Raw genomic sequence first — 19,409 nt, forward strand, 5'->3', positions numbered from 1 at the left:
AACCATTGGATTACATGGATTACATCAAGATTTGTGTGTACGTGAATTTTTGGGGGCTCTTTCTCCTCTAGCTTCGATGAACTCCTCGCCTAACTCCCGGAATAAACCTACATATTTGCCTTTGGAGTTGGGATAAGGGGTAGGAGGATGGGTTGGGGAACGGAAAGAGAGGCCAGATGGTGGGTAGCGGATACAGGTGAACGTAAGGTATTGCTGGTATAGTTGAAGTTGCAGGGTTGGAGGAGGGCAGGGCCAATGGTAGGCTGCTAGATCCGAATATGTCATGAGGTGGGGGCATCTCGCCGTTGCCATGCTTGGGGAGAAGGAGATGTAGGGAAAGGGGAGAACGGCCAACGGGACCTCGCTAGCGCTGTTGGCACCTTCCAACGCTGGCGAGGCCAAGAGGCAGGGAGGAAGAATGGGAAGAGGAAGGCTAAGGTTACTAGCACGAATCTTGATGTAGTCCTAGCCATTGGACTAAGATTAAGGGGTTTTCTATCAAATGTTTAATAGATAATCCCATAGAGAAATTGCCAATTTCCAGTGGTATATATATAAGGGAACTAGATAATTTGACACTACTACATAATGGATTTTTGCGTGCAACGATTTTCACGTGTGGATCTTTCAACCATCTGTAAAGAAGCGTCTGCAAAAATCGCTATTTTTCCATGCGGGATGATTATGTCGCCCGCATGCAAAAATGGAAAACCAAAAAAAAAGAAAATCCAAAAAAACAAAACCCTAATCCTAAAGCTGCCGCCACTGTCCTCCCCGCCGTCACCATCGCGGTCGCCGTCGTCGTCGTCGCCGACACCGTAGCCGGATCCGTAGCCGCCCTACTGTCCGCCCGCCGCCGTATCCGGGCGGGGGGCGGTCGCCCACCGCCGCGCGCACGCCGCTCCCGGTCGCCGAGCCCGCCGCCGAGAGCCCGCCGCCGCCAAGCCCGCCACGGGAGGAGAAGGAGAAGGAGGCGGCACCGGAGGAGGAGGTGAAGGAGGCGCGCGGCGCCACAGAAGGAGAAGGTGAGAGAGAGGAAAGTGAGAAGAGGAGACGAAAGTGAGGAGAAGATAATGGGGAGAGAGAGAGAGAGGAGATAAGGGGGCCGGGGGAGAGAGAAGGAAATTTAAAATGTTTGGAATAGGATGAGAGGGAACAAGTATTTTCCTGTGTGGGTAGATTAGGAGGCCCGCACGCGAAAATCGGCTTATTTTTGCGTGCGGGCCTGTTAAGTGACCCGCACACGAAAATTGATTTTCCTGTGCGGGCGACGGTCCAGCTCCGGTCCACCTATTTTTCTGTGCGGTTTCACTTACGGCCCGCCTGTAAATTAAACGGTCCGGCGTCCAGGAAAATATTTGCTGTAGTAGTGTGAGTAGCATAGAAATTATTTTCTCTACAAATATATAGTTTTAGAAAAGAATGAAACTTTAAAAACTTTCAACATTAGTATCATTTTAAAATTCTAGATTCATTGCATAGAAATCATATTTGTAGATTTTTTTTGTATGTTAATTTTTAAGTATTACAGCTTTTTATACTTTAACAATTTTCGCTACATCAATGAGTATATACGAGTATTCGAGAAGAAAACTGTTATAGTACTTTAAACATAATTGACTAAAAAACGCTACTAATTAGCTTTCAATAAAATTAAGCTTGGTGAACTTATTATGCATAAAGAAAACCTTCGGATGGCACTCAAACACATACCTCTAACAAGTTAATCAAGAATAATTATATATATGACTACGAGATCTGCTTTAAGCCAGACAAATCGATTAACCGTTTCTTGATTGAATCATGCAACAAGAATTATTCATCTGGTTAAGAGGATGTCGACTAGTAGCTCGCGTCTGCCCTCCTTGATTTGAAGCAGCTCAAACAATCTAGACAAAAGATATCTTGCGTCTTTCTTTAGGCCATGCACTTCGACGAGTAATGTTAGGAGGTAGAAGAAAAAAACTGGCACCCTGTGTAACACAATTACCACGGCAGAAGTAACTTGTTAGTAACATATACTCACTCCCTACATTTTGTAAGGCATATTTTAGTTTTACATGGTCGTTTAATTGAATTTTGAATGTCAGAATAAAATTTAATAAGATAGTCCATGATAATATAAGACACTATGCAAACATGCAAGTCTAAATTCGATCGATATATGAAGAAATAAAAATAACAAATTTTATCTACACTATACGGGTACTATTGACTGTCTGATTTTATTATTTTTGTTTCTCTAGTTGTAGATTAAATTTAGTCATGCATGTTTGTATATAGACTTGTATCATCACAAATGATGTTACTAATTTTTTTCAATTTTTTCTATAACTATTTGAGTCGCATGTAAATGATAGGTGCCGTGGCACCTAGGTGTAGAAAATCCTTGTCCTTTTGAATGTAAATCTATCTTATACTAGTAAATTATCTCTAGTTTTTAAAAAGAAAATCGCTTTTTATAGCTGTACGCCTGTACATTTAAACAGACTCAAACTATATTATACAACTGTATATTGGTAGAATCCTCATATGCCTGTAGGTTATCTGAATCTGAACAGTTTAGTTTTAAAACGTGCAAAGTTTGAGCCTAGCTTGGAATATATATATGAGCGCTAGCTACTCGTAAATTTGGATGAAGTGAGCATAATATCATTCAAGGAATTAGCAAGCAAAGGGTTCTTACTTGATGTAATCCAAGGGCACGAAGTTCTTATGGAAATCCTTGGCGATAAAAATTAAGGCAATAACTGCAAAAAAAAATCATTACTCTCGTGGATCACTTCAATTATTATTATTCAGGTCCATGCATGTATATACGCAAGGTAAATTCTCTATATATATATGAGATGACGAACTGACTGGTTTTGATCCGGGTGATGTACTCGTTGGGGAATCCCTGCTTCCGGACCTGCGACGACAAGACGCTGAGCTTGTAGAACGCGTACCCCAGCACAGCATCGACGAACAACGAAGGATTCATCTTCAGCAGTTGATAGCATCCAACACACGCGATGAGTGCACCTAATTTCAGACTTTCAGTAATCAAATTAACCACGCAAATTGTACATGTGTTCATCAATAAGTATAGTATGTAGTCACAGATTAATGTCTGACACTGAGTAATTTTAACGATAAATATAGTCAATTACCCGTCGATCGAGCGTCGACGTTTCCGAAGAAATGCTTCTGATTGTTTTCACCCCCTTATAGTACGTACTCTAGGTACTTACCGGTGGGCATGCCGATATTGTAATCCTCAATATCGAAGGCGGTCTTGAGCGAGAAGAGACGGTTGAAGTTGTCCACCAGCGGGCGGAGCACGTAGGCGGCGGCGTCCCTCACCGCCTCCCGCGCTGGCCGGTCCAAGTCCACGATGGGGCCGCAGGTGCACAAGCTCGCACCGGCCGCACGAGCGCGGCGCCGTGCCCGCGCCGCGGCGGCGGCGGCGGCTGGCAGTGGCACCACCACCGATGGCGCCGTGCGGGCGGCGGCGGCAGCGGCGAGGCGCACGCGCGTGGGGTAGCGATGCCCGCGGGTGGAGGACGAGGTGGCCGCCGCCGCCGCCGCAGGAGCGCGCCGCGGCGTGACGCCGACGCCGACGCCGACGCGCAGAGCAAGATGCGGACCGAGAAGCATGGGCGGCGCCGACGACGACGCCATGACGTACGGCGTGTGAGCCCACAACGATCGAACCTGTACTGTGACACGGCGGATGGTGTACTCCCTAGTCCATCCTTCCCCTAAAAAGTCAAGCTAGGATAAGATGAGATGTTTCCTAACACAATAAACCCGGACAAAAACTCGTACTCCCAGATTCATCTCATATTATTAACCGGAAGGAGTATATCTATTTTTTTTTCCTTTCACGCGTGATGGCGTCGCAGGTCTTGTCCTCTTTGCCGTACTCCCTCGCCGTCACGCGCTTTGGCACTGCGCCGCCGCCACGGCGAGCCGCCGCGCGGGTCAGCCTCCGCCGCCAGCAAACGTCCCGCGACGGCGCCCTCCTCCTTCGCTCCCTGACGACGACGCGCTCGGTACGTAAAGCTCGTGCCGCCGCTATCGATCTCTCTCTTAAATTCTCCTCTCCTCTGATGATCAGAGATCTCTCTTGATCGGTGGAAAATTGCAGCGGTGCGCTCCGGCGGCAGAAGGAGGCGGCGGCGCCAAGGAGGCGGCGGAGGCAGCTGGCGACCCCGACGACGAGCTGTGGCCGTGGGACGAGTTCCCCGAGGACGCCGTGTTCGTGAAGGACGACTTCGCCACCGTCCAAGCCAAGTTCTCGTGCGAGTCGGGGGAGGCCGCGGCCGCGCTCAAGGACGCCGCCGCCGACGTGCTCCGCCCGTTGCTGGACAACTTCAACCATCTCCGCTCCCTCAACACCGTCTTCGACACCGAGGATTACCATGTCGGCATGCCCTTTGGTAAGTAATTAACGTGAGTGATGCAATTTCGTACTACCTAGCAATCGCATTACAACTACAACTAGCCCAATTTAATTTTACGAGAAACAATTTTTTTCCTCATTACATAGATTATAAGATAGACGCACACAATCGCACACACCACACTAAACTCGCTCCTAAATACATGGCTGTGTTAGCATGCAGGGTATGGGAACACATTCCCTCCGCACGGAAAACGGAGCGGTTCATTAGCACTTGATTAATTAAGTATTAGCTATTTTTTTTTCAAAAATGGATTAATTTGATTTTTTAAGCAACATTCGAATATAAACTTTTTTTTAAAAAAAACATATCATTTAGCAGTTTAAAAAATGTGCGCGCGGAAGACGAGGGAGAGTTGTTGGGAACATGGGGTTCCAAACACAGCATTCAAAGAGATGGAGTTCTTCACTTAAATCTTTCGCAGCGCGTGGTCTGCCTCTTTAGCATGGCGTCTAAGTGTTGACGAGTAACGTGATGTGATTTGATGAGCGCGTAAGTAACTATGTTTTATTTTGCTGTTGAAATATTAGGTATGCTCATTGCATGCATTGGGTGTTATAACCTCTTCAAGATGAATCCAACCACGTTCATAGACGCGGCCCTCGGTTACACGTTCTACAGGCTCTGCATCGTGTCGTCGCAGCTCCGGAGAAGAGGCTTTTCCAACGACCTCATCATCCGGGTTAAATTTGGTCAGTTACTGCATCCGCAATCTGATTCAGCTGTTTCCTATTTCTTAAAAGCAAATTCTTTTGGTATCGCTATGCCTCTCGATGATTTTTCCTTTGCAGTCGTCATGTTGGTTATGGCTATCAATGATATCAACAACTGCATTTATTGGCTTGATGCTATCAGGTATGAATGTATGATCCACACACTCACAATGTGTTATGGTTTTTTTTTTAAAAAATTTTAACCATATCGATCCAAACTAAAAATTAGACATACCGCCTAATCGAGAGGGGTTGATCGATCCCAAAGACTATTTGGTTGTGTTTTTTGTTTTGAGAGGTTGGGAGCCCCTCTCCTTCGCACATAAAACAAAATGATAGATTAACGCATGATCAGACATGTAAAACGTCTCTGATATGTAAAACAAAAAGATCATGGACGTCCCTTTAAGGGGCAAAATGACTAGGCCAGATTAGATAAAATTTGAAGGAAAAAAATAATTAGGTGATTGAAAATAGTAGACCAAACTATTGTTTCATGCATGGTTGCATATTCCTTTACATATTGACTTGCTCCTTTACATTATATTGACTTGCGTTGACATGCTGTAATTAACTACGCGACATGCATGCATGTACAGGGCACCTGTCTATTTCCTCTAGAGCTTAACGTTTGCTTTTGAGTTGGCTGGTATTACGGCAGTCCCAACCCATACTACTAGACATGGTTTTCATAAACTCTACAGCATCAAGAAACTAGTATTAGACAATATTCTTCCAATGCAAACATCACTATTCCATACTTCAATTTAATACTACTTATCTCACATGATGTCGATGTCTTGGATGTTGTGTAGAAACCATGTCTCATGCAATACATGGTTTTCTTCTCTTTCCTCATTTATTCACTTGCTACATCAATTTTTTTTGTCCTAGGTGACAACTTATTTAATGCTATGGACACTATCCTAGTCATTGGGTTGGAAATGCCCTTAAGAAGTGTGTGAAGTATCTTTTGGCCTCAGTTGCCCTCTTGGGTAAGTCATGAAAAAGGAAGACGCGAGCTGCGCAAGCTGCTGCCCAAGTTTGAACTTGCACCTGTGTCTGAGAGGCTATCAAAATGGTAATAATTAATACTTCATCCGTTTCATATTATAAGACTTTCTAGTATTGTCCATATTTATTATATGTATATTAATGAATCTAGACATATATATGTGCATATATTTATTAACATTTATATGAATATATGTAATGCTAGAAAGTCTTATAATCTGAAATGAAGGTGGTAGATCGATGTGTATTCATGGATGGCCAGGCTATACTACATAATTGGCTGAGGAAATTTTGTTCTGCCCTACTTGGCACACTTTGAGAGATGGTTATTTGGTTAATCAATTACTTTGCGTTTCAGAAGATATGTGATTCAGGCTCCAATGAAGTGCAGTTGCTTCTGTAATTTCGTCCAGTTTATTATGCGTTTGGATCAAACAAGGGGGGTTAACAAGTTAATTCTCACTGTAAATAGACAAAAGCATTGCTGTCTGATTGAGATCGAGACCATGTTTTACAATGGTGCTGCTACGTGTTTGGCCAGTTTTTGAACCTATGACCGATGACAGTCAAATGAACAAAAAAAAAATCAGTAAGTTGGTAAAAACAATACTCCATCACGAAATTATACAACTACTGCTTTCTAAAGACACCAGGGGTGGATCTACCCATTAGATAGGGTGAGTCGACCAACTCAGCTACGACTCGTGTCACCCCAAAGTCCAAATTGAAAATTAAAAATATAGCGAAGGGTGATCCAAAGTAAATTCCTTAGCAATAGAAGGTGCTCCAAATTGTAAATTTACTGTATGGAGATATATAGTTAGGACAAAACATTCTTCTGAAATTCACCCTTGGTTTTCAGAAGATTAATTGTGAGGATCAGATAATTCCTTGCATATTTTTTTCACAAAAATATATAAAATAAACAAATGTAGAAAGATACTATAGAGTAAATACTGGCATCCTGCGTCAAGAAACAAATAGTCATTAACCAAGTCAAATGATGCACAGTGACATATATAAGAACATAAGCAAAAGTATATAAAAACATCAATGATAATATCCCAAATGGGAAAAATAAGGATATCGGTACGAGAACAGAAGTGAGGCATATAAAGAAAAGGATTGCACAATACTGTTTTAATCAAACGACGAATTTAGAAGGCTGCTGTGCCAAACAATGGTCCAAAACATTAACACAGTCGTAAGGAATACGTAATGCTAGAAAGGTCAGCTTGAAAGGTGACATGGAGATATATATAAAACAGACACACAAAACAACCATTTCATTTCTGAAATATACCAAATGTGCAAAATATAAATCTTCATTGGCCAATTACACAAGTATTTCAATCAAAAGACTAGAACGGGGAAAAAAAATTACAAAAGTATTACAGCCTACAAACCCCATACCCCCACCCAAAAAGAAAAAAAAAATGAATAAGTTCACTGGAGGTCCCTTAACCACAAAACCAGAAATCTTCACCTCTAAACTATACAAAACCGTCTAATTTAGGTCCCAAGTCAGTATAGTTGCCTGGTTTTGCTGACGTGGCATCCTAGTCAACAAAATTAATAAAATAAATATGTGAGGTCCTACATGTCAGTGAGAGAAAATGATGTGGGCCCCACATCTATTTTTTCTTTTATTTTTCTCTTCTCTTCTCAACTTCTCACAGGTGGGCGGGCAGATGCGAGTGTGCGGCCGATGGCGGAGCGGGCGCGGCGGCCGGCGCAGCGGGGAGAGATGCAGCAGTCGCCGCGGCGGCGAGCGGCCGGAGCGGCGGCGGCGGAGGGCGAAGTCGGTGGAGGGCGAGTGCGGCTGCGAAGCAGGCAGGACGGGCGGCTGTCTCCCGGTCATCGGCGCCGCCCAAGAAGTACAACGCCACCCGCTGCAGCGTGCTGTTCGACTCCGTCGCGCACGCCGACCCCGCCGCCAGGCCGTGGTCGATCAGGATGCCCACCGAGCACAGCGCGTACTGCATCGCCGACCGGTTGATGGCGCGGATTGCGTTGTTGGCCGTGCTCCGGGCGCCGTCCAACGACTTGTGGAAGGGGAGCAGGATGAGGTTGGCCTTGCAGCTGTGCGTCAGGAGGCACACGTCGTGGTGCATGCTGCTGTACAGCGACACAACCACGTACGGGCTCAACGTCACCGCGCCCAGCGGCGCTTGCTGCTCGAAGTAGCGGAACGTGTTGACGATGTGGTCGGACGAGGTCGGGTTGCCGCTGCAGGCTCAGCTCTCCGTCGCTCCGCCTGCCTGCTCGCCCACCGTCGCCGCTGGTAGCCGCGCTCCCCAATCGCCGCCCGCCGCCTGCTCCGCTCTCCACCGCTCCGCCTGCCTGCATGTCCACCGCCGGCACTAGCAGCCACGCTCGCCCGCCGCCGCCCGTCCTGCCTGCTTCGCAGCCGCGCTATCCCGCCGCCGCCGCGGCGACTGCTGCATCTCTCTCCGCTGCGCGCGACCGCCACGCCCGCTCCGCCGTCGGCCGCACACACGCATATGCCTGCCTGCGCGTGAGAAGTTGAGAAGAGAAGAGAAAATAAAAGAAAAAATAGATGTGGGCCCACATCATTTTCTCTCACTGACATATGGGCCCTATATATTTATTTTGATGCTACGTCAGCAAAATCAGGCATCTATACTGTCTTGGAACCTAAATTAGACAGTTTTTGTATAGTTTAGGGGTGAAGATTTCCGGTTTTATGGTTAGGGGATTTTAAAAAATCTCGCTGTTAAGTTGAGGGACCTCCGGTGAACTTATTCCAAAAAAAAGGTGGTGATCACCTTGGGCCAAGTGGGCTTTGCTCATTGGGCCTCCAAGGTGCAAACCAAGCTGTGCCTATTCCCCTCCTCCGGTCGTCGGTGTGTCGCCGCCGCCAACCCATCGCCTCGCCGCAACCGCGACCGCGCCGGCGAGCTGCACCGCCCCCGTCGAAGTTTCCCGCGGAGCTCGTCGTTCTCGAGCCTCTTCCGATGCTTTCTGCACGGCGAGCCGGCGCCGGCGGCGCCGCCGGGAAGACGTCGCATGCTCGCCCCTGCAACCCTGGTTACCCGCGGCGCTCGTCGGTCCCGATGACCGGCGGCGACGCGACTAGACCAGCCGTGGCGAGGGCGCTTCGCCTTCCGGGTAGTGGGGGAGGGGCGGGTTTCCAGCGGCGGGAGCCCCACCGATGGCTCCGTCCCTGCTCCTCCTCCCGGAGTGGAGATGGCGCCGCCGCCGTTCTCGCCTCGCGATCCGGGAGCAGCGACATGGGCCTCGGGGTTTCTTCTTTCTCGCCGTGCTCGCTTCCCCGCCGCGTCGACGCTCCTCGCCGGCGGCCAGTGGTAGGTGAAAGTTTCTCTCGGATTTCTCTCCCGATGCAGAAATGCTGAGTTGCTGCCTCTGCAGTGGTGTTCGCCGGCTGCTCCTCCTCCTCCTCCTCCTCCTCGTGTGGAGGTGCAGAGCGTCCGGAAGAGGCGAATGAGCGAGGAATGGGAGGCGTTGAAGGCAGCCATCGCCGACATGTTCCGGCCCTTGCTGCGAAACCTAGCTGACATTTGCTCTCTCCGCAGCGCCTACGACTTCGAGGACTATCAAATCGGCATGCTCTTTGGTGTGTTTGAGTTGAGTTCTTACCGCAATTAACAATGCCGTCGATTGTATATCCTTCTGATCACCAGACCACTTATGTTATTCGGTGAATGTGTATCAACATTTGCAGGTGCGTTTCTCGGATATGTCGGGTGCTACCAGCTGTGGAAGGCGGCTCCTTCCGTCTTCGTTGATGCTGCCCTTGCCTTTGTGTTTTACAAGCTCAGCGTTGTGTCCTCAGAGCTGCACCGGCAGCGCAAGACAAACAGCTTGATCACGCGGCTTAAATTCGGTATTCATTTTCTTCGTATTTGATCAGCAGTTTAAGTCATATGTAGAATTGCATCTCCAAAAAAAATAGAGACATAACATTAATAACCTCAAGTAAGAAGCTGGCCTTTTTCCAAGGTTTGATCACTCATTTTGAGTATTGATGAATCACTGATGGAATATTTACCCTGTTTGGATGGGAGGATTTCCGTAGCTCAACAGTGCTATAGTATCAAGTTGATACATCATGTAGTTGGCAAAATCAAATAAAAGAAATGGTATAAACTTACAGTCCCTTTTCTTAGTTAGAAGGTGGATATGTTTTGGAGCTTGGGTGCAAGTAGTTCTCAGTTTAGTTTGTTCTATGCCTAGAAATTATAACCTCAGGCTATCTTATTTATTGACTACTATTCAATGCAGGGACCATACTTATCATGGTTATGAAAGACATCAAGAAGAACTATGTACTCCTGGACATTATTAGGTCAGTATCTATTTTAAAACTTTTTCTTTGTGAGAGAGAGGTAGGAATTCTATCGAACTTATTAACAGATGAAAAGGAGGTTCAAAGTTGCAGGACAAAATCACTGCTACAACTGACAGGTCAAACTAAAATGAAAGCAATTGACAGGCCTACCATCAGGACTGCCAGGAGATGGTTCCTTGTTGCCTGATACTAATGTTGGAAAGCCCTTTGTTCTTGTTATACTACAAGAATACTTGGTGGCAGTCGCTAGTTATAGACTGATAGGAGAATGCTGGCGCTGATAGTAGCGTAGTGCTGTAGTTTCATGGTGGTTTTGATATGCTTCCTGCTTTTGTTGGTTTTTGTTTAGGCAGTGAAGCCAGAGCTGGAGATTGAGAATCTGAGATAATATTATGCCCCTGTGTTTAGAAATGAACTTCTTCTCCTACCATTTGGAGCTCCTTGCCCCTGGGATCTGAATTCCGAGAGCCCTCTTAAACGATACTTTCTAGGACTAAATATTTTTCAAAATTTCCAGATATCCTCTAACTATGAATTTCAAATGTTAATACGAAATTACTTATTCTCTAGTGCACATCTATCTAAATTCCATGTGTGATGCTGTGGATAATAGAGGTTATGTTATGCCATACACACAGTGGTTGCTAGCTCTTTCTGGCATCAGTAAAATCCTTATTTGCGAAGATTATCACCATCCTAGAAGCAATGATGGAAAATTATGTTTGCAAAGAGCAGACCAGAACAACACAATTTTTTATTGAACATTTTGTATAATTCAAAGAGGAATTTACATAAAAGAGCACCATATGCTGTAGAAAGTGTTGCATGTTTCTTAGGGCCAAAAAAGTGTTGCATATTGAGGTCATGTTACTTTTATACTAAGAATATGGGTGACAAAAGAAGTTAAGTTACTGAGAGGACTTACAGCATACTCCCTCCACCCTGAAAAAAACGAATCTAGGACTGGATGTGACGTATTCTACCTCTATCCAGATTCGTAGTACTAGGATGTGTCATATCCAGTACTGGTAGTAGGCAAAAAAGAAAAAAAGGGATGGGAAAAAGGTTAAAGAATCACAGGGCCATAGGGAAGTAGCTGGAGTGTTAGAATTTTGCCAATTAACTTGTGAATTTCAAAGAGACAATGCTTCTTCTACAGTTCTACTGCAATAATACTGGGGCTGTTTTCTCATAGTTATTTTATTTCTCTTGTTGATATTTCATTCGCTGCTAACTAAACTTTGTTTCATGATACAGAATGCCGGTTTTCTTCCTCTACATTTGTGCGTTCGTATTCGATGTTGCTGGTATGAAGAAGTATGCCAGGCGCTCACTTATTTCATTGTTTAATCTGCTGAAATCTAGAGGTGGCATACAAGAAATATATAGGATTATGTGGTATCCTGGTTATATATCTCCATATGATGATTCTGCTGACTGGTGATGCATTTGTGTGAGTGGTTCCCACTTAGGAGCTTGTTCTAGGAAGGATGGAGCTTGTTCTAGGAAGGATGCCCTCCCCTTCACAAAGTTTTGTAAAGTATAATAACGAATAAATAGCTATGAACGTATGGTGAGTCTCTACAAAAGAAACATTCTTCACTGTTTAAACATCGACCTCTCGTTGATTAGTACTGCATCTGTTTCCCTGTGGAGTTTCCTTCTTGAAAAGCCTTTTTAGCTGAATAAGTTGTGCTTAAGCTTGGAATAAAATTAGCTCAGAATTTGTGTGACCATGTGCGTATATATATATGCAATGTTAAAAGGAAAAATAATTACTAGTGAGAATTCTGAATAAATTGTATTGAGTCATTTGAAGATCCTTAAGCTTGATACTCTCTTTTGATAGACCGCGAATTAGATTTTCAAGTAAATTAATTGCACATTACACTATCTATTACTCTATAGCTAGTACCAAGTATCAAAGAACCTTAGGATAGGACAGTTTCACATGACTCCGTCTACACTAGTTTTGGAGCAATTTGGTGCAGAGAACATCTCTCCCAATAGGCGTCGAGGGAAATATCCAGCGAAAACCCCTAAAAGCTCTCTAAATAAATGAAAATATTACAGATATAGATATAGGCAGGAAATCCATTACCATCAAATCTCCAAATCTTAAGTACAAACTTGATTTGGGAGTAAGAAAAGGATAAATTCAAGGTGAATAAATCAAGATGAATACAAATAGAAAGATATATTAAAAGTAACTCGTGCATCTTCCTTCTCATGTTTCAGTCTTCACTACATATCGATATATATAAGTCAGTTTCAGAAACACGCTGGTAGATCCTCCATCAAAGCTGGAAGAGCATATTTTGCGTATTTCTTCATCCCGGACAAGTCCCACATGAACGAAAGATAATATATGTAAAACATAGGAAGCCTGATTGCACAAAGAAAGCATGGTCAAAGCTTGTATAATACATAGTGCATGCTTAAGCAAATACGGCATAAAAAATGCAAATCCCTCAAGAACCCCCAAATGCCGAGATAGAGTTTGAGTGGATGATTTTTTTAAACACAAACCTGATAAAATCAAGAGGGGATATCATATTGCGGAAGTCCCTGAAGGTTATGAAAAAGAGGATAACTGCATAAAAGAACACATTAGATCACTCGTGCAATTTGAACATCATCTGAGCACTTACGTAGTTTCTTTATATCACAATAACATGAGCAATTGTATGTTGATTGTTGCCTTTGTAATATTTCCCTTTTACATTTTTCACTTCCTCCAGTTATAAATAATATTGACTAAATTATACTTTGCACTAGGTTTAGCGCATATTTCTACTTTACACCAGAGTGTTCCCTCGAAAGCTTAAAATATATTCCCACGATATATATGCCTTATAGGTACACTTTGCTTGATATAAAGTGTGATTATTCTAAATATTTTGTGTTTAGGACAAGATTATTTGATCAAACTCCTGAAACTTTAACGAGCAATAATTTCTTAAATGCATGGTTAAAAAATTGATATGCATAGATTTGCCTTGAAGGGCACCATTATAATGTTATAAGCATATTAGACTAAGATAAAAGCAATTACCAATATCAATTCCAAAATATTCAATATTATGACTAGATGAAAGATCTTGTAACCCAAAGAAGCACTACCTCCATTTTTAATGAAACCGTCTTATTAAAAAATTACAAATCAATAAAATTATAAGTCATGCTTAAAGAACATTTAGTAACAAATTAAATTATAATAAAATAAGTGATATTTTTTTAATAAGATGAATGGTGGAACGTTTCTTTAAAAAATCAATGGCATCATATATTAAAAATAAAAGAGAAGGGAGTACCTAATTTAATGCGTATGATCAAATCGGCAGAAAAGCCGCGCCTCCGCACGTCCGCCGCGATGACGCTGAGCTAGTAGAAGGCGAACGCCAGCGCGGCGTCGAGGCACAGCCACGGCGCGGCCTTCCACAGCTGGTACACGGCGATGCACGCCATGAGGGCGCCGAACGGCATGCCCAGGTGGTACTCCTCGGTGTCGTGCGCGTACTCGAACCCCCGCATGTCGCCGAAGTTGTCGGCGAGCGGCCGGAACACGCCGGCGGCCGCCGCCGCCTCCCTCGACTCGCGGGCGAACCTCTCGCGGACGGCGGCCTTGCTGAAGTCCGTCGCGTAGAACTCCGCCACCACCTCCTGGCTCGGCCCCCACGGGGGCATGACCTCGTCGGCGGCGGGGCGCCGTGGCAACGCCGCCGTCGCCGCCGTCGCCGTCCGGGCTGCGACGGAGGCGGTGCCCGGGAGACGGAGAGGACGATGCGTCCGGGCGGAGTGCGGCGGATGGATGAGGCGCGCGTGCGCCGGCGGCGTGGAGACCCGCGGCCGCGGCGCCGCGCAGAGCAGCGCGGCGGCGGCGGCGGCCACGCCAGGAGACGAGATGCCAACCTGCGACGCCGCCATTGCGCCGGCGAGAGGTATTAGCTAGTTGGTCGCGTCAGCCCGTATCATGTTAGGTCATACAACTATAATTACTCCGTATTATATACAGAGAATACTTAGCAAACGTGAAACATGCCAAAATGTACGTGTTCATCGAGGAGTGAAACTCAACCATGCTATAATTAATTAGGTTCAAAGCGATTCGTAGAGAACCATATTTGTTCCGTGTTATCCCGGACGTAGTCAATCATGTTATCATCAGGTTCAATAATAAAACGACTACTATAGTAGCGAATTTTCTTTTTTCTCCGTATTACATACATGCCTCAAGTAGTCAAGTGCACCATCATATCGTATATCACTCAAACTTTTCTAAACTGCCGATCGCGCGACAGCGACGACATCAGCGGGCGCAGGCCAATCGAGTTAGCAACAAGTTCGCAGAAAAAACCAAAGCACATATATTTCAGATATAAAATGGGCCAGCTTAAAATGTGCCAACATGTGTCGATATGACGATATCCCTTCGAGCATCACGGTGCTACCCATCAAAAACAAACTGGATATATGTGTGACATAGGGCAGCAAATCAAATCCTGAATATATCTAGCTAATAAATCCAAACAAACTGGATTATATGTGTGACATAGGGCAGCAAATCAAATCCTGAATATATCTAGCTAATAAATCCACTGAACCTATCTAGGTAAACTTCCTATTGCCTGCATAGTATCAACCTCAACCTCCTATTATCTGCATAATGTCGACTCCTGGGCCAAAGTACTCTTCACATCTTCGATGGCAGTTAGCTACCGTCTGTATAAAGAGAATTCCATTAGAAACTATACAGGAAATAGGGAAGGAAATGTTTAAGTAAATGGAAGCATCCAGAAACTGTGCATGAAACAAATGCAGTGCAGTACTTGTGAAAGGTTAGTGTCAGATATTCACATCTAGTTGCGCTACACAAAACTGTTATAGAACTTGGGCTGTAGTTGCATGTGGTATTCATGTCATGGACTGAACAATCATGGTATTTTCAGAAAGACATTATACATTCACTTCATTTCATCAGAGACTACACATGAGAAGATAAGGCATTTCAGTACTTCACCTCATTCAATCAGAGACTATACATAAAATTCATGTCATTTTTTAATGCTCACAGCAACAAATTATGGTCAGGAATTCATCTGATGCCATGTATTACCTATGTTACAGAATGTAAGACATTTTATCCCTCTGCTACAGAGGCTTACATTGTTTAACAGAGGGAATAGTATTTAACAAATTATTTTAACTTGAGCTCTGTGCCGTCTTCAGACATAGGGAGTAATTACTAGACTTTCGTTTAAGATACTACAGCCTTCTCTTTCATTGAAGAAGATACCCTAAATCCTAGACAGGAAATGGTACTGATCCATTAAACACTAGCAGGATAAAACCAGTCAGAACATCTGAATTCTTTCTTAAAGAAACCTGAATAGTAGTATGTAGTGACACAAGAACAATGCAAGAGTGAACTTCCACTAATGTTCAGAATGTAGTTTTCAAAACTACAAAATATTCAAGATACCATTCCTAGAACAGCATTCCGCAGTGCAGATAACATTGCAAACTATCATATACTATAAATTGCAGATAACATTGCATTCAGCAGTGCAGATAACATTCCAAGAATTTACAGAAGCACAAATCACCCTAGGTATTTCACAAATCACAACTATACAAGAGTTGCACTGCTTGCGAAGAACAGATCATGCATACACAAAGGACAAATCAGCCAAGACCAGCATATATTAGTCATAAAGCCCCCAAACTAGTAGCAATTGAAAGAAGTATGTAACAAGATCATCGACGGAAGCTTACCCAAAAATACGGATGAAGTCCACCACAATCGGCGCGATCTTGGAGAGGATGTTGTATATCTTGTTAGCCTTGTCGCACACTTTCACCGCGATAATCGCCTTCTCCTCGTCAGTCACCGCAACGATCACCTTCTCCTCTCCCTTGAAAGCGAGCGCACCCACGAAGAGGCACAGGGCAAGGATCAGTAGATTGAGCGAGTGTTTCTTCAGAAACTCCAGAATCGCCGCCATCTTGCCGCCATGCTCTTGGGGAGGTGGAGGGGCACGCAGCACAGCATCCACCGCCACCACCGCATCCTGGAGAGACGGCGCCGGGTCCGCCTCCGCCTTCTTGCAGGACGGCGGCGCGGCTCTGAGACGGGGGCAGAACCCGATGGTGGTCGCCATCCGCCCTGTGGGAACCCTCGATTGATTTAGCATTTCGCCTACCCACTACCCTCGTCGGCGGTGGACGCGAGGGAGGAGAGGAACTGAGGAAGGATCTACTTACCCGTGCCGTCGCCGGCGAGGTGGACGCGCGGGAGGAGAGGAGTGGGGCGCGCCGCGGCGGCGGCGGCGAGACCGTCCACACCCGCCACCGATCTGAGGACGCCGGAGCGGATGCCGGCGAACGCCATGGATCGCGCGGTGGGGAGGAGGTGGACGGGGAACCAGAAGTACGGTCGGTCGTTCTGCTCGGGTTCGAGTTGGTCCGGTCGGCTTGGGCTCCTTCTTAAACCCTGAAATCTTTGCATTTTAACCCTTTAAGAAAACTTACTTTACAAATAGATCCTAAAATACTTATTACACAAATCATGGAGCCATCTCGGCATATTTGCAAACGAAAACTAATTTGTGAATAAAATTTTATATACATGTTCTTAGCTATCTAAAAGCAAATGCTAAAAATAAACTTCGATGAAAAACCTCAAAATCAGCTTTAAATTTAAGGTTGAAAATTCAAATTTTGACTGATAAGTATAAGCATAAGCGAAAAGATGAGGCCCTCAATCTTTTCGGGGTTGTTCGGCTGTGATTTTTATGGTAGCACCACATTTGCATCCACAAAAATAGCAGCCGACCAAGACCAACTTGGCGCCAAACAATAGCACCAAAACCACCCCCCCCCCCCAAACCCCTCTCTCCCGTGGCATCATCAGCTCGGTGAAACAACATGGTTCTAGGGTCGGCACCAACGAGGTTAGCGCTGGGGTGAGTTATCTCAACGCCTAGGTATGGCCTTGGCATGTTCACACTCATCTTAAATACTTACTATTGTTTAATGGTATGGCTCTAATTTCGCAAGTTGTAATGATAACTTTTAAAACGGACAAATTTATATTGCCATGGATCCAATTGACCCTTATTAATTTGGTAAAAAAAATTTGAGAAATGCATCGAAGGGGTAAGCAGTAGTATATCTCAAATACCCATAAAATTTTAATGGCACAACTTGAATATCGCGAATTGTAATGACATATTTTAAGATCGGATAAATTATAATGCTATAATCCAATTAACCGGCAAGTGCCGGTAAAATTTATAATATAAACATATAAATAGTTTCAATGTAATTAAGGAACTAAATATTAGTTAATGATAATATGTTGTACTAACGAGATAAACGAGCAGCTGTCTCGTTAAGCTCACGAGCTAGAATCCTAGTTTGGTTCAACTCATTGAAACTACGAGTTCGAGTCGAACCAAGCCGATCCAAGCAACTATCTTCAATTAAGCTCTCTTTTCTTTTCTTTCCACGTATAGATGGCCAAATGGGCCGCCCCGCCCGGCATGGCCTAGGCACGGCCGTGTCTGGGCTGAGGTCAGTTGGGCCGGTACGGCCTGACCTATACGTTGGGTCGTACTGTGCCAGCCCACGGGCTGCACACATGGCCCAAGCATAGCCCAAGCATGGCCCAATAAGACTTGGTCGTGCCGAAGACACGACAGCCTATCATGCTTCTCCACATAATAAGTCTAATTTTCCTCCCTCTACTCATTGGACTGTGTCTATATGGCTGAAAAATAAATCTATTTTGTATTCCTTCTCTCTTTGGGTCTTACCCTATATGATTCATTAAGTCTATTTACGGTCCCTCTACTATTTTTCTTCCATCGTGCCGGGTCGTGCTGGCCCACCGTGCCGAGGGAGCAGCCCAGACACAGCACGACTGTCGGGCCGTGCCGTGCTTAGGCCGGGCCAAATTGCCGTGTCTTGGGCCAGGCTGTCGGGCCTCGGACCATATGGCCATCTATACTTCCAGGTACCCCCGATCGACTCCAGCAACTCTTATTTAGTACTTTTTGGAGGGTCCGAGTCCTGCCTAAATACACACGTTTAGACAATGGAATTCTGAACGCTGCATGCACTATATATATAGGCGAGTCCATCGATCAGAACGAATCCAATCTACGCACGGCCCGGCCGGAACAAATCTCCTCAAGCCGTACGACCACACGCACGTCGTCGTCGATCATCCATGGCGTCGTCGACGGCGGCAGCCGCTGCAGGCTTGTCTCTTGCGCCGGCCGCGCGCGTCTGGTCCTCCTCGCGCGCCACCCCCTCCGGCCGTCCGCCGTGCGGCGCCGGCCGTGTCGCCGTCCTCGCCACCGGCCGCACGGCGGCGCCGCGTCGTCGTCTCCTGCTACCACGATCATCGTCGTCGGCCATGCCAACGCGCGCGCACGCGCGCGCGCCATCCTGCGTCGCTAGCAGCAACGACCACAACCAGCACTCCAGCTCCTCCAGCGTGGAAGCCGACGAGAGGTTGGTGTCGTGGGCGGGGATGAGCGTCGACGAGCTCGCCGAGGTCAGGAAGCTGATGCCGCCGTGGCTCCCGAGCATTGAGGAGGTCATGGAGTTCGACACCACGGACTTCAGCCCCGCCGCGATGCGGGCGAGGTTCCGGCGCGAGTCGGCGGAGGCGGCGGCCGCGCTGAGGGCCGCCGCCGCCGCCGCCGTCCGCCCGCTCCTGGAGCTCGCCCGCGACGTGCGCGGCCTGGCGAGCGTCTTCCACGTCGAGGAGTTCCACGTCGGGATGCCGTTCGGCGCGGCCATGACGTGCCTCGCGCTGTGGCAGCTGAGGCGCGCCGCGCCGTCCGTGTGCCTCGACGCCGCGCTCGCCTACGCCTTCTACAAGCTCAGCGT

The 19,409-nt window shown here is 46.0% G+C and overlaps 5 protein-coding genes across 5 annotated transcripts; 2 read left to right on the forward strand and 3 right to left on the reverse strand.

Moving 5' to 3' along the window:
- Positions 1–1,621: 1,621 nt before the first annotated feature.
- On the reverse strand, positions 1,622–3,807 carry LOC107278103 (uncharacterized). Its single transcript, XM_015756010.3, has 4 exons — positions 3,234–3,807; positions 2,863–3,024; positions 2,687–2,750; positions 1,622–1,973 (listed from the first exon to the last, which is right to left on the reverse strand). The coding sequence occupies exons 1-4, from the start codon at positions 3,661–3,663 to the stop codon at positions 1,820–1,822; spliced, it is 810 nt and encodes a 269-aa protein (XP_015611496.2). The 5' UTR covers positions 3,664–3,807; the 3' UTR covers positions 1,622–1,819.
- Positions 3,726–6,687, forward strand: LOC107277350 (uncharacterized). The gene is made up of 5 exons (XM_026020222.2): positions 3,726–4,037; positions 4,133–4,424; positions 4,979–5,140; positions 5,240–5,303; positions 6,056–6,687. Exons 1-5 carry the CDS (start codon positions 3,876–3,878, stop codon positions 6,057–6,059), a joined length of 684 nt encoding a protein of 227 aa, XP_025876007.1. The 5' UTR covers positions 3,726–3,875; the 3' UTR covers positions 6,060–6,687.
- Positions 6,688–9,052: 2,365 nt separating this feature from the next.
- LOC4347454 (uncharacterized) lies at positions 9,053–12,119 on the forward strand. Its single transcript, XM_015755343.3, has 5 exons — positions 9,053–9,504; positions 9,569–9,773; positions 9,882–10,043; positions 10,442–10,505; positions 11,766–12,119. The coding sequence occupies exons 1-5, from the start codon at positions 9,154–9,156 to the stop codon at positions 11,950–11,952; spliced, it is 969 nt and encodes a 322-aa protein (XP_015610829.1). The 5' UTR covers positions 9,053–9,153; the 3' UTR covers positions 11,953–12,119.
- A 362-nt stretch (positions 12,120–12,481) lies between these two features.
- Positions 12,482–14,576, reverse strand: LOC112936333 (uncharacterized). Its single transcript, XM_066304315.1, has 3 exons — positions 13,823–14,576; positions 13,038–13,101; positions 12,482–12,894 (listed from the first exon to the last, which is right to left on the reverse strand). Exon 1 carries the CDS (start codon positions 14,433–14,435, stop codon positions 13,893–13,895), a length of 543 nt encoding a protein of 180 aa, XP_066160412.1. The 5' UTR covers positions 14,436–14,576; the 3' UTR covers positions 12,482–12,894; positions 13,038–13,101; positions 13,823–13,892.
- A 275-nt stretch (positions 14,577–14,851) lies between these two features.
- LOC9267072 (uncharacterized) lies at positions 14,852–16,965 on the reverse strand. The gene is made up of 3 exons (XM_015755478.3): positions 16,773–16,965; positions 16,284–16,674; positions 14,852–15,230 (listed from the first exon to the last, which is right to left on the reverse strand). The coding sequence occupies exons 1-3, from the start codon at positions 16,897–16,899 to the stop codon at positions 15,224–15,226; spliced, it is 525 nt and encodes a 174-aa protein (XP_015610964.1). The 5' UTR covers positions 16,900–16,965; the 3' UTR covers positions 14,852–15,223.
- Positions 16,966–19,409: the final 2,444 nt, after the last annotated feature.

This window comes from Oryza sativa, chromosome 9 (genome assembly GCF_034140825.1).
Source record: "Oryza sativa Japonica Group chromosome 9, ASM3414082v1".
Taxonomy (NCBI): domain Eukaryota; kingdom Viridiplantae; phylum Streptophyta; class Magnoliopsida; order Poales; family Poaceae; genus Oryza; species Oryza sativa.

What these genes read in the sequence shown, in the direction of transcription:
- LOC107277350 (XM_026020222.2), top strand. Translation starts at nt 3,876, where the DNA reads ATGGCGTCGCAGGTCTTGTCCTCTTTGCCGTACTCCCTCGCCGTCACG. An exon ending in CCCTGACGACGACGCGCTCG is followed by an intron (nt 4,038 to 4,132) that starts GTACGTAAAGCT and finishes GGAAAATTGCAG; the next exon opens with CGGTGCGCTCCGGCGGCAGA. An exon ending in CATCATCCGGGTTAAATTTG is followed by an intron (nt 5,141 to 5,239) that starts GTCAGTTACTGC and finishes TTTCCTTTGCAG; the next exon opens with TCGTCATGTTGGTTATGGCT.
- LOC107278103 (XM_015756010.3), bottom strand. Translation starts at nt 3,663, where the DNA reads ATGGCGTCGTCGTCGGCGCCGCCCATGCTTCTCGGTCCGCATCTTGCT. An exon ending in CATCACCCGGATCAAAACCA is followed by an intron (nt 2,751 to 2,862) that starts GTCAGTTCGTCA and finishes TTTTTTTTGCAG; the next exon opens with TTATTGCCTTAATTTTTATC. An exon ending in GTGCCCTTGGATTACATCAA is followed by an intron (nt 1,974 to 2,686) that starts GTAAGAACCCTT and finishes TGTGTTACACAG; the next exon opens with GGTGCCAGTTTTTTTCTTCT.
- LOC112936333 (XM_066304315.1), bottom strand. Translation starts at nt 14,435, where the DNA reads ATGGCGGCGTCGCAGGTTGGCATCTCGTCTCCTGGCGTGGCCGCCGCC.
- LOC9267072 (XM_015755478.3), bottom strand. Translation starts at nt 16,899, where the DNA reads ATGGCGTTCGCCGGCATCCGCTCCGGCGTCCTCAGATCGGTGGCGGGT. An exon ending in CCTCGCCGGCGACGGCACGG is followed by an intron (nt 16,675 to 16,772) that starts GTAAGTAGATCC and finishes GGGTTCCCACAG; the next exon opens with GGCGGATGGCGACCACCATC.
- LOC4347454 (XM_015755343.3), top strand. Translation starts at nt 9,154, where the DNA reads ATGCTTTCTGCACGGCGAGCCGGCGCCGGCGGCGCCGCCGGGAAGACG. An exon ending in CTCCTCGCCGGCGGCCAGTG is followed by an intron (nt 9,505 to 9,568) that starts GTAGGTGAAAGT and finishes CTGCCTCTGCAG; the next exon opens with TGGTGTTCGCCGGCTGCTCC. An exon ending in GTACTCCTGGACATTATTAG is followed by an intron (nt 10,506 to 11,765) that starts GTCAGTATCTAT and finishes TTCATGATACAG; the next exon opens with AATGCCGGTTTTCTTCCTCT.